This window comes from Molossus molossus, unplaced genomic scaffold (genome assembly GCF_014108415.1).
Source record: "Molossus molossus isolate mMolMol1 unplaced genomic scaffold, mMolMol1.p scaffold_m16_p_7, whole genome shotgun sequence".
NCBI lineage: Eukaryota > Metazoa > Chordata > Mammalia > Chiroptera > Molossidae > Molossus > Molossus molossus.
Window position 1 is genome coordinate 38,991,371 of NW_023425401.1, and position 13,046 is coordinate 39,004,416.

Genomic DNA, 13,046 nt, shown 5'->3' on the forward strand with positions numbered 1-13,046 from the left:
ATACTCACAGTGCAGACATTCTCTACTGTCATTTAAATATGGATTCAGATATTTCCATGTGCTTTCAAAAAATCTAAAACAGCAGTAGAAATTATACCTATTTCTAAACATGAACATAACAAGTGCTATATACATGACATCAATATGCCGCTAGAAGAAGTTAGCCAGGAAGGAGATCTGGGCAGGGCCAAGAGTTTCTTAAGGAAACAATGTTAGGTATGTTCTAACAGAGATAAATGGGTAACCACATGTTAAATAAATAGCAAAGATTAAGAAGGATTATTTTATATGTATTTCTAACACTTTCTTTTAGAATCCTTTTTCCAATACTACTACTTATTAGTTGCATGGCCTTGGGCAGGTTAATTAACTTCCTTTAAGCCTCAGTTTTCTCGTTGACAAAAGGGTTTGATAATCTTATCTACCTCATAATAAGAGATAATGCATGTAAAGCATTCAATACATGGTAAATGTTTAAGAAATAGTAATTCTTCTTTTTCAACTTTGACTAAATATTTGCTTTCTAGTGCTTTCATTACCAAAGTAAGCATATCCAACTAGATGTTCTCAGAGGCTTCTTTTTTATTATTATTGAGTGGTTATATTTCTCTTTCACCTGAAAGCTCTGACATTTGGAACTCTAGAGCTACCTGTTCTATGAAGACAAAAAAGATATTCTGTACCTTTTCTTTTGAAAAGTGTCATATGATTTTGGGTCCTTGTGTAACATTTGTTTTACAAAAAATGTTTACCACGCCCTGGACGGTTTCACTCAGTGGTTAGAGCGTCGACCTTTGAACTGAAAGGTTGTAGGTTTGAATCCCAGTCAAGGGCACATACCTGGGTTGCAGGTTTGATCCCCAGCCCCGGTTGGGGTCATACAAGAGGCAACCAATCGATGTGTCCCTCTCACATCAATGTTCCTCCCTCTCTCTCTCTCTCTCTCTCTCTCTCTCCCCCCCTACCTTCCACTCTATCTAAAAATCAGTGGGAAAATGTCCTCACGTGAGGACTAACAAAAAAAAAATTTTTTTACCACAAAAGAGCATATACAATTTTGGTGTTGACTGTTGAACGCCAAGATCTTTGATTTACAACGGTTCTAATAATCAGTGTACACATCCAGTTCCAAAACAAACAAAACACACACATCCTTCAAAAGGTGTTTTTCACTGTTTAAATATTAAGCATCTTTCTATATTCCATTCTCATTCTCAAGGTAGCAGCAATGAAGCATCCTGCTGTGTTCTACAAGCTTCTTCACTGCTACATAACTTCTCTTCAAATGCTGAAAGAAAGAAAATAGTTCCAATGGAGCAGAAGAAACCTTTGACCCCAGTGCTACTGAATGACATCTGAAGAAATGTTGGTGGTCGCCTACCACAAGGCCAGTTTAGCACACGGTTAAGCACACAGGCCGTGCAGTAGAGCGGAAATGCCTGGGTTCAAGCGGCCTCTCAGCTACCTACCAGCTTTGTGATTTCGCAGCTGACAAGTATTACCCGTCACATGATTCTTGGGGATGCAATGGGTTTATGTACATGAAGTACTCAGAAAACCGTTCAGCACATAAAATGTAACCACATAAATTACCGCAGATTAAATATTTTAGTATATACTAGAACATATATGATAATGCTATTGTATATCTTTCTTTTCCTGATTTCTCTTTCTTTCCTCCTTCTCACTATTCTCCTCAAGGTGTCTTCCTCTTCTTTAGCTCTCCCTCCTTCTTGTATCAACATCCTTTTTCCCTTTGGGGCTTATCCATGAGACTTAATGATAAATGTGGCTCTATCTGAGCTCCATGGGGCTACTGAGTACTACAGACCTCCCAGGTTCGCTCTCAGTATGTCATGACAAGAAAGCAAGCACCCTGCCAGGGACTTTAAGGAGGGACATTAAAAATGATAGAGCACTTGGCATTCTTTGAAATATAAGAAAGCAAATAAAACTAAAAAATGTTCATCGACCCATAAGCTCTTAGAGTAATTCATAATTTTCCATGTGAAGTTATAAAGAACCTATGAAAAACAGGTTCCTTGTGTGCACAGTAAAATCATTAGGCAGAATTTCAAAGATGTCCAAAAGAAATGTATACAAATTGGGATCTCACAGAGTAAAAACAAGACTGAAGGAGAACTCCTATACTTCTGAATTTCATTTCCTTTTAGCTATTTAATTGTAAGAGTAGAAGGTTGTTAGGGGAATAAAAACACACTAAGAAATGTTTCCTTGCTATTTATAGCAGCAGAACAAAGTTTTGATTGGTGGCAAAATTTTATCAACATTGAGCTACTTCGGTTTAACAAATGCACATTAAGACAAAACAAGATTTGTGCTCTCCTTGCAAAATACTTCTAAAACTGTAATTCCTAGGAGCCCTCTTCCACCAGGGAAGCAGCACTGCAGACAATTTACCATCAAGCTGACTCAGTGCTCCCAAGTGAAACAGCACAATTTTAAGTACAGCTCATCCATGCTTAGGCATATGTACAAATATAACCCTGAAACTACGGCTTGCCATCTTGCTGCCATCTTGCACTTTCCCCACTCATTACCCATGATCAAAACTATGACAAATTGTAGGTCTATGTTCTTGGCACCTGACCCACAACTTGAGAAGCCAGAATACTTTCCAGGGAAAGAGATAGAGAAATAAGTAGCCCAACTACTCGCTAACAACAAAGACTTCGGACAAAAAGAAATTCTGCTATTTGCAGAGACATGTAATCACTGGGTGAAAAACAAATTATTGAAAATTGATGGGGTGACAGAAGAATGGATAAAAAAGCTGTGGTACGTATACACAATGGAGTACTATGCAACTGTAAGAAAGAAAGATCTCTTATCCTTTGAGACTACATGGAGGGACCTAGAAAGTGTCATCCTAAGAGAAACAAGCCAAACAGAGAAAGACAAGTATCATATGATCTCACTTATTTGTGGAATATACTAAACATAACAGTCTGAGAATCCCAGAGACATGGAAGTGGGGTACAGACTGACAATCCCCAGAAGAGGGGGTGGTAGGGGAGAGATAAACCACAGAACTTATATGCATGTATGCATGAACAATGGACATGGACAACAAAGCTGGGGACAGGGCAGGGAGGGAGGAGGAGGGGGAATCAGTGGGGGAAAAAAGGATAAACATCAGTAACAAAAATAAATAAATTAAATTTTAAAAAAAAGAAAATTGATGGGGTGACCATACAACAAAATAAATCACCAAATAACCTATCTCTGATGCTACAGAAATCTATCACGCATGGCTAGCAAAAAAAATGGGGGAACCATTAAGGTGCTTAGTCTTAAAAATAGCAATTTCGTGATTATCAGTATCAAACCATTAGTGAGACTCAGTAGGTGATATCTTGCCCTATAGGTGTCTAGTTAAAAATATGATTTTTTCCTTTTACGTGTAAACATACAATTACTTCAGCACAAATAAGTTCAGGTCAGAAGAAAGACACTGAGTATTTTGAATATTATAATTCTGAGTGATAGTTTACAGGACTGAAATTACTTCAAACTAGGTAGGCAACCTGGAGGACAGCAAGGTTACCCACAGTCAAATTTGATGTCTTTGCAGGACTTTCATTTCCAGGACTTTATTGTATAATAAGCTTTCAGTATGGGCTGATCATCCCATCCCACCTGGAATAAAAATAAAGTATGCATTCAAGTAACTGCCCACGTAGGAAAGAAATCTTTTGCAATATAGAATCATAGCAACAGAATTATTATTTTACACCAAATTGCCAGTATTTCCACAGACCTAAATTGTAAATTTCTCCCAAAAATATGTATTGTGTTCTATTTAGTGATAAAAACTGAAACAAGAACATATTAAGAGTAAATCTGAGGTGTGTTATACCATCCCAGTTCTTGGGACCTTTCTGAAATGTAAGTAATACATGGTTAGTTTCGTTACTCTGGGTCAATGTCCTTGATCCCACCAGGTAAGAAGTAATTCCTGAATTAGTGTAGATGACCTTTAAGGTCTCTTCTATCTCCAACACTGTTAGAGTCCACTTTGTTATATAAATTTGAGTAATTTGTAACTTATTCCTGGGAACAGATTAAATTCCGGTAATTAGGGCACCATTTTTTCATTAAAGTATTATCACAAAACTTCTAAACAGTACTCAAGAAGTGTGAGGGAGTTTGCTATTTAACAAAAACTCATATCGAATGGGTTTTTTGTTTGTTTTGTTTGTTTGTTTTATAATCCCACCCAAGGACATTTTTCCATTGATGTTTTTTTAAATTTTTTTTCTTTATTGATTTTAGAGAGAGAGGAAGGGAGAGGAAGAGAAAGATAGAAACATCGATAAGAGAGAACATCGGTTGGCTGCCTCCTGCATGCCCCACTGGGGATTTGGCCCACAACTTGGGCATGTGCCCTGACTGGGAATTGAACCAGCGACCTCATGGTGCATGGGTCGACACTCAACCACTGAGCCACATTGATCAGGCAATTTTTCCACTGATGTTTAGATAGAGTGGGAGGGAGAGAGAGAGACAAACATCAGTGTGAGAGAGACACATCCATTGGTTGCCTCCCGAAAGACCCCAACCAGGGCCAGGGACTGAACCCACAATTGAGGAACATGCCCTTGACCAGGAATCGAGCCTGAAACTCTTTAGTCTGTACGCCAACACTCTAACCACTGAGCCAAACCAGCCAAGGCTCATATCAGATTTACAATATGCCCAGCATTGTTCTAAGTGCTTTATAAATATTAATACATTTATACAGTATTTTCAGTCAGCTTAGAAACTAAGTTCTTGTGAAGTTTAATGAGTATGTGAATTGGCATTTACCTATGAATTAAACAACTCCACTCACTGTCTCTTTGAAATTAAAACTATTCATTTCTAACAATGAAGATTATCCCACAACAACATTAATCTGATCAATGGACTCTCTTTATGAAATTCTTAGATTGCCCTTAGTACAAGTCCAAATTCCTCAGCAAATCATGAAGGTGCTGTAGTATCTCTCTGCTTTCCTGTTTTGTCTCATCTGTCCCTTAAAGTCTATTTTCAGCTAACGAAAATGTGTCCTGACTCCCATGTCTATGTACTTGCTGCCCCTTGAGTTTCACATTCCTGTCCCCTGCCTTTAGTCTGGCAATTCCTACTCACTCTCAAAACACAGCTCACACACCTCCCCCAGAGTCTGTCTTGACTGTTCACCTGGTTAAATAATAGGTCTTTTCTGCTTCCAGAGCTTTCTGTGATCACCTCCAGAAAATCACACAGAAGGGCAGAATGTAACTGCTTACTCACTCATCCATCTTCCCACTTGTCTGTAAATCCCTTAAAGGCTAAAACTGTATCTTTCCTCTTAAAATCTCCAGTGCCTTGCACAAAAATTGGCACACAAAAGGAGCTCAAGTAAATAAATGCCCTTAAATAAACAAATCAACAAATGAATATGTAAGTTTTGTGAGTTAACAGAAAATAATCCTAATTTTATTTCTGAAACAGAAAGGAATTGCTAAAAAATACCTATGGAGAGCTAAGATGCCATAAATTATATCTATTTAATCACCAAAGAAATAACAAGGGCCATATATCATCAACGTGTGTTTTCAGGCCAAATTACAATTAAGGAAACTAGAAATGCCACAATGCAGGAAAACTCCTTTGTTTCCTAATTATAGGAAAAGTTGGCATATGCCAAGTAGATCTTTACAACTCTTCCTGATTGAGTCCTCATATCAGTGATTTGTAGCCATAGCTTAAGGAGCACAAAAAACTGCAGTCTCCCCAGGTGATCCAGACATCCAACCAGATTTACTGTGTGTACTTTACTACCTGCCAAGCACTGAGATGATTTCCTGTAATAATTACTATGATGACAAGACAGTATCTTCACTTTTATTCCTGACTTGAATATATCCAGAGACATTGAAGCATGCAACCAACTGACAAATCTCAGAGGGAAGAGGGGTGGGGTGGGAAGAGATTAATCAAAGAATTTATATGCATATGTGCATAACCCATGGACAAAGACAACAGTGCAGTGGAGGACCTGGGGGGGACCGGAGTGGGGTGGAGGGAGTGGATGGGGGAAAAAAGGAGGGACATCTGTAATACTTTCAACATTAAGATAAAATAAAAAATATAATAATCTCTTCGTGCTGTTCAACCTAAATCCAATCAATTCATTCACACCTCACCAAAAGGCAGAGCCATTCTTTTTTTTTTTTTTTTGTGGTACGTGCCCCTAGAGGGAACCGAACCCGGGAGGGTCCGCAGGTAGATGCTAAACCGCTGAGCCAAACTGGCCAGGGCAAGCTGTTCTTAATTGAGAGGTTTACTGCTATAGAAAGCAGAAACCGCAGGGGTCCAAGCTATGTTCTGCCCCAAGTGGAGAGTCCAGGAACCAAAAAATTGCAGAAGTAGAGCTCCATAAATGGGGAGAAAAGGAGGACTGGCCTCTTTTCCAAATGGTGGTCTTTCACCAACACAAAGAAGGGCAGAGGTACCTCGGGACAGAACTAGCTTGAGGTGGGGACCCAGCACTTCCAGGTTCAATCCTCCAGTTTTCTTTTTCTGCATCTCTACTTCCCTCCGTCCCCCTTCCTCTCCAAGAAAGGCTCTGTGATTTGTTTTAAGGCATTGGCTATATCAGCAAAAATTCACAATGTAAGAAACTCCAGAGGATGAATGAACCATGTCTTCAGTGAATAAATTGCAAGGAAAAAACAAAGAAATGGAGGGGGAAACCATGCATTAAAAAGATTTTTTTTTTAAAAACCACACACACTAATTGCAGTCACAAGACATTATTTAGGTCCTGGATCAAACAAACAAACTTAAATATATATGTATTATACTTGCATACATTTAATATATTTATATATTTTTAACATATTTACATATTTACTATATATATCTATATTAAATATAATATGGTTATATTTTAAAAGAATCCTTATCTTTTAGAGATGCATGGTAAAATGTTTTTATAAGTGAAAATTATATGATTTGCTTCATAATAATACAGAAAAGGGAGGAAAATAGGAAAGATATAGGTAAAATGATTGGTAACTGAGTTGATTAATTGGTAATTAACATGAGTTACTAATTGGTAAAGCTGGGGGTTCATTACAATATTCTACTTTTGTGTGTGTTTAAAATTTATTCCTCCACAAAAATAATTCTAATGTATTGAAAAATAAGACCGTGCCCCCTGCTTCTTCTGTTTTACTGTGGAAACAAGTTAAAAATGAAAATGCTAGGCATTTACCAAAGATTAATTCAAATCATAGCATCTTTCATTAAAGCCTTAGCATGTTAAATTTTTTTACTACAATAATCTAACTTTGATGACTATTATTGTAGCTCTTTAAATTAATTCCTCGTTTATATTAAATTTTAACATTTGGCAACAAATACAAATTTAAATAGTATGATTTTATTTTTACATATTTTACACATATAAATTATAAGTTGGCTTCATTAAAGTTTACAAATTTTCAACTACATGAACAATTTCTAACTTAATATGCAGTTACAAGTAGGTGAACTGGTTGCCAGATTGATGTATATGAATTAAAAAAGTGTTTACGGAGCCCCAAATATTTACTGAAATTAACCAGTAAATTCAAAATAATTATCAGGCATACCTGTGAATGTGTGATACTAATCTAAACACAGGTAACTGGTAAAGTTAGATTTTTTAAAAAACATAATTTACAAATGCCCAGTAAATAACATGGCCCTAATTACACGAGAGAGCTGCTACCAAAGAAGAAAGCAGGGAGGGGGACGCCTTTACTGGAAAGCAGAGGTGAATGAGCACATCTCTGGTATCCACATATTGAGTGAGCTGAGAACTTTGCAGTTTAGCTTATCTTTATGGTTTGAGTTTAGTTAGGGATGTCTAAGTTTGTTTTTCCACTTTTCTACAGTACCAACTGTGGTTTAAACCACTTCTAAAGTCTTCTCTTTGGGCATTAAAACAACCACCACAATAATAATGATGCAAATCATGCCCAAATAGTATAGTATAGTATATCCCTTTCCTGTCTATGCATGGTTTTTGCTTTTGCTTGAGCGAGGTGAGAGGGTGTCCGCCCTTTCGCTCAGTTGCCGCACTGCACATACTCTTCTGGAGCAAAGTCCCTAGCCTGTGGTTGTTTTGCGTTTTTGTCCCTCCTTCCCCCCGCCCAAGGGAGTGCCCTGCAGAACTAGCTTGCGCTCTTTTCACCTAAGACACTGCATCTCCAGGGCAACGGAGAGGAAACGCGGGGTCGCGGGTGGGCCGGGCCGGGCAGTGCGAAGGACCACCCTTCCGGACCGCGCCTCTCACCTGAGCACCGCCCGGGTTGCCCCGCACCCGCGTGTTGAGCACGTCGTGCCCTGTTTCGTCTTCTCCGCCAGAGCGGTAGATGAGCCGGAGTGGCACGATGCTCTGGCGCTCCAGGAAGCGGTTTTCGTTCCTCCTCTCCAGCTCCGTCAATGAGACGTCTCCTCCAGGCAGGAATGGGAGAAAAAGGGGATGGGGAGAAAATGCGAAAATAATGCTCCTGACTCACAATCGTCCGTCCTGCGGTCCGACCGCTCCCCTCTGAAAATTCCACCGCCCCCTCCCTCCCTGACCCCATCTGGGAAGGACGCAGACACCAGTCGGAGAGCCTCGGTTGGACCCGCTCCTCTGAGAGCATCCAGGATAGGGGCCCAGAAGCGGAGCACCCCTTTCCCATCCTCCGCAAGCCTCTTCTTCAAAAGAAAAACAGACATTTGACCGATGGCTTCTAATGGATCCGCGCTCCCCCACATGTATTTTTTGCTCCACTTCTCATCACCCTTCCAAATAAAAATAAAAAATCTCCCCGCGCACTCGGGAAATGGGATGCCCCTTTGCAATGCGCCTGAGGCTGCAGAGATTCCTGGCAAATGGTACATCCCTAAGCCACAGAGGGTGGCGAACTTACCTGCCTGGCCGCAGCGCGCCAGGGGGCAGGTCCCCAGGGCGCAGAGCAGCAAGAAGGGCACAGACGCAGCCGCCGCCTGCATGGTGCTGCCGTCAGGGGCCTCTCTGGAGACGCTCAGCTCTTCATGCCCGGGCAGCCGGTCCGACTCCCTCGCCCGACGCCACCCGGCTCTCCTGGGCCGCCCCCTCCCAGCCCCGGCCGGTGCTGCGGCGGCCGTGGCGTTGCAGCCTCCGCCGCGGCGCTGCCTCAGTGCTGCATTGTGCTCCACGGGCGCTTCCGCTGGCGGGGGGAGCGAGCGAGTGCTGCATTGGGCGGTTGGCTGTAGCTAAGTGGTTTCTAGCGCCTCCCACCTCATCCCCTGGCAAAGGCTCTGGCGGGCGAGGAGCGCTCTGCAGGGAGCGATCGCCTGGCGCACTCGCCCCCGCGCGCGGGCATGGGCGCGCACGAGAGTCACTGGGAAATGTAGTTCTCTCGCGCATCCCGCGCATCTCCACCACCGAGCGGATTGTTAACGACCTCGTGACCTCGAGGTCTTCTACAGCTTGAAGACTGGAGGGAGGAAACGGGCAAATGAAAGAGGTCACTGCTGGCAGTCCTCTTGGTAACCGAGGATGATGATATCCAACCGCGCCGCTGCGGCAGCCGGTATTCAACCACTTCGTCCACAAAGAGTTGTATTAATGTTTCCCACAAATTTAATAGTTAAGTATTATCAGGGAATCATACCCTCAAGAGTACATGGTAAGTTAATCATTCAACAAGTTGATTGAGGACCTACTATATTCCAGGTGGTTGATTAAGCACAGGGGCACAGCCGTGGTCGACACTGGAATAAGAGGCTCCTGTTCTCAGACACAGTGAAGTAAACACCGTTTTATACAATACAGTGTGAAAAATGTCCTGGTGATAGTAGAGGACGGTCATTAACTCAGCCAGGTGAAGGCAGGGAGAATTCCTGGAAGAAGGTTGTGTTGGATTTAGCCTAACTCTCCAGGGAGTTTTTGCCCTTTCTCTAATACTTGTCTGCCTCAAACCTGTATCTGAAAACCAGACGTGGGGAACTCCACTTCTTTTGTCTGCTTATTCCATTTTTCTTTAATTTCAAATGTTAGAAACTCTTCAGGATAAGACAGTAATAGAATAATTGTCAACACAATTAACACGTGTAGTATTACGGTACTACATATATAGTCATGTTAACCTTAGGTACACAATTTGATAAGTATTATTCCCAATTAAGATTTAGAACTACACTTTTCAAATACTGTAGCCACTAGCCACGTGTAGCTAGTTAAATTTAAATTAATTAAAATTTAAAATTCCGCTCCTAAGTCACACTAGCTGCATTGTGAGTGCTGAATAAGGTACCTGTAGTAAGTGGCTACTGTCTGTACAGCAAAAATATGGAACATTTCCATTGTTGCAGAAAGTTCTATTAGACAGCACTGGGTTTGAGAGTGTAAATTACTTTCCCCAAGGTACGTGGCTAGTTGAAAAGTAGTCTGGCTCTCCTGCTTTCAGATCTGAGTCTTTTCCCACATTTCCCTGTTGAACCTATGCTTGTGTGATCTTGGTCCTGGTTCTAGTCCTGTAAAACCTACATGATGTTCTTTGGAAATGTTTTTCTCCTTTAGTGGAGGCACTTTTTTTTTTTTTTTAACTTCTGCTCCATGTAACATGGTGTCAGATTCCCTCACCATCATGATGACTTGAAAATACACTCCAGTCCAGCTAGTGTGGCTCAGTGGTTGAGCATCCATCCATGTACCAAGAGGTCATCAGTTTGATTCCTGGTCAAAACACATGCCTGGGTTGTGGGCCAAATCCCCGGTTGGGGCATGCAGGAGGCGGACAGTCGATGTACTCTCTTATCGATGTTTCTATCTCACTTTCCCTCTCCCTTCCTCTCTCTCTCTAAAATCAATAAAGAAAAAAAATTTTTTTAAAGTTTCAGTCTTCTAACCAATACTTGTTTAAAAGAAAAGAAAATACATCCCAGTGTGTCAGTGTCCCAGCTAAAGTGTGGTATCCAGAATTAAATACAACTTAGACATGGTTTCACAAGCAAACAGTAGAGAGGGACTCTTCTCCCTTGGCCTAAATTCTTGCTTATGAGAACATTCTATCATATTTTGGTAGCCACATCTCACTGAGCTTATTGTCATTTCAACGACACCCCCCTCCCCCAGATCTCCAAATAATGAGACACTTAAGAAATCTATATATGACATGTGATTGTAGCCTGAATAAGGGCTACAAGTTTTCAATAGTACACATTACATCTTGATGCAGAAGATTCCATAATGGTCACTGTAAAAGAAAATTAGAACTAAGGCCTGGAAAAGACCTTTACCTTCATCCCCTACATCATGGATCCAAATACTTACCTAGTTCTCTTAGTTGGAAGAATTAATTTTACAGGTTTTATAAATATTGTGCTGCTCTAAGTGTACCCCATAATTTATTAAAACGTCCTTTGCTGTTATAAACAATGCCTCCCTTTGTGTGTGTTGTGAGCATTTCTCTAAGGTAGGTAGCAGAATGCAGAACTGTTTGGTTCATAGAGTTTGCACATTTTTTAACGTAGCAGATACTTGCCTTGAAACCACTCTATCTTCTTGGCACAGAATGGACCTTCTGAGAGGCAAGGAGATGGCTCTGAGCACATAGTTTCTCCAGGGTATGTGGTAGTGGTGGGCAGAAGTAAGCATGTGCCAGAACAAAGCATCCCACCCTGCAGGACAGAATCTCTTTTGAATCTCTGTGAAGTAGTGTGCTTCTGGCCACATCTTAACTATCTCATATCATATGTGTGTGTGTGTGTTTGATGTTGTTGTCATTTTTATTTGAGTTCTACCATCTAGTTAACACATCGATCACCTCATTTATCTTGTGTGTGTGAGAACATTGAAGTTCTACTCTCAGCAAATTTCAATTATGTAATATCGTGTTATTAACTATCATCACCATGTTTCACATTAGATTGTCAGACCTTATTCATCTTATAGCTGAAAGTTTGTTCCCTTTTACCAACCAATCTCTATTATTTCCTCCACTCTCTAGCCCCGGGCAACCACTTTCCTACTCTGTTCCTATGAGTTCGACTTTTTTTCTTTTTCTTTTCTTTTTTTTTAGAGTCCACATATAAATGATACCATGCAGTATTTATCTTTCTCTGTCTGGCTATTTCACTTAGCATAAAGCCCTCAAGATCCATCCATGTTATTGTAAATGGCATAAATAGCAGGATTTCTGTCTTTTTTTGTTTTTGTTTTTGTTTTTTAAATCTTTATTGTTGAATGTATTACAGATGTTCCTCATTTTTCCCCCATTTACCCCCTTCTCCCCCTCCTGCCTTTTCGCACACTATTGTCTGTGTCCATTGGTTATGCATATAAGTTCTTTGGCTTATTTCCTCCCAGCCCCAACCCCTTTCCCTTTGAGGTTTGTTAGTCTAGCAATGAATTTGTACTTCTTAATCCCTTCACCCTTCACCTTTTTCACTCATCCCCCAGCAACCCTCCTCCCATCTGGCAACCAACAAAATGTTCTCTGTATCTATGAGAATGTTTCTGTTCTGCCCGTTCATTTTGTTTGTAGATTCCATTGTTAATAGATATGTATTCATTGCCATTTTGTTTGTTCATGTATTTTATCTTTTTCTTCAAAAAGACCCTTCATCATTTCATACAATAACGGTTTGGTGGTGATGAACTCCTTTAACTTTTTCTTGTCTGGGAAACTCTTTATATGGCCATCAATTCTAAATGACAGCTTTGCAGGATAGAGTAATCTTGGTTGTAGGTTCTTGCTTTTCATCACTCTGAATATTTCTTGCCACCCCCTTCTGGCCTGCAAAGTTTCTTTTGAGAAATCGGCTGACAGCCTTATGGGAACTCCCTTGTAGGTAACTAGCTGCCTTTCTCTTGCTGCTTTTAAGATTCTCTCTTTGTCTTGAAACTTTTGCATTTTGATGATGATGTGTCTTGGTGTGGGCCTCCTGGGGTTCATCTTGTTTAGGACTCTCTGTGCTTCCTGGACTTGTATGTCTGTTTCCTTCACCAAGTTAGGAAAGTTTTCTGCCATTAT

General features: G+C 40.6%; 1 protein-coding gene across 5 annotated transcripts in view; it reads right to left on the reverse strand.

Annotated features, from left to right (window-relative positions):
• ADAM22 (ADAM metallopeptidase domain 22) overlaps window positions 1-9,252 on the reverse strand; it is a 239,128-nt gene extending 229,876 nt beyond the window's left edge. For 3 of the 5 annotated variants that reach the window (XM_036246470.1, XM_036246468.1, XM_036246467.1), the window contains exons 1-2: window positions 8,958-9,059; window positions 8,333-8,493 (exon numbers count right to left, since the gene is read on the reverse strand). In XM_036246470.1, coding sequence (XP_036102363.1) covers window positions 8,333-8,493; window positions 8,958-9,039 — 243 coding nt within the window. In that variant the 5' untranslated portion in view covers window positions 9,040-9,059. Of the gene's footprint in view, window positions 1-8,332; window positions 8,494-8,957 lie in introns of all 5 variants that reach the window. The other 2 variants (XM_036246471.1, XM_036246469.1) reach the window with 1 other exon arrangement.
• Window positions 9,253-13,046: the final 3,794 nt, after the last annotated feature.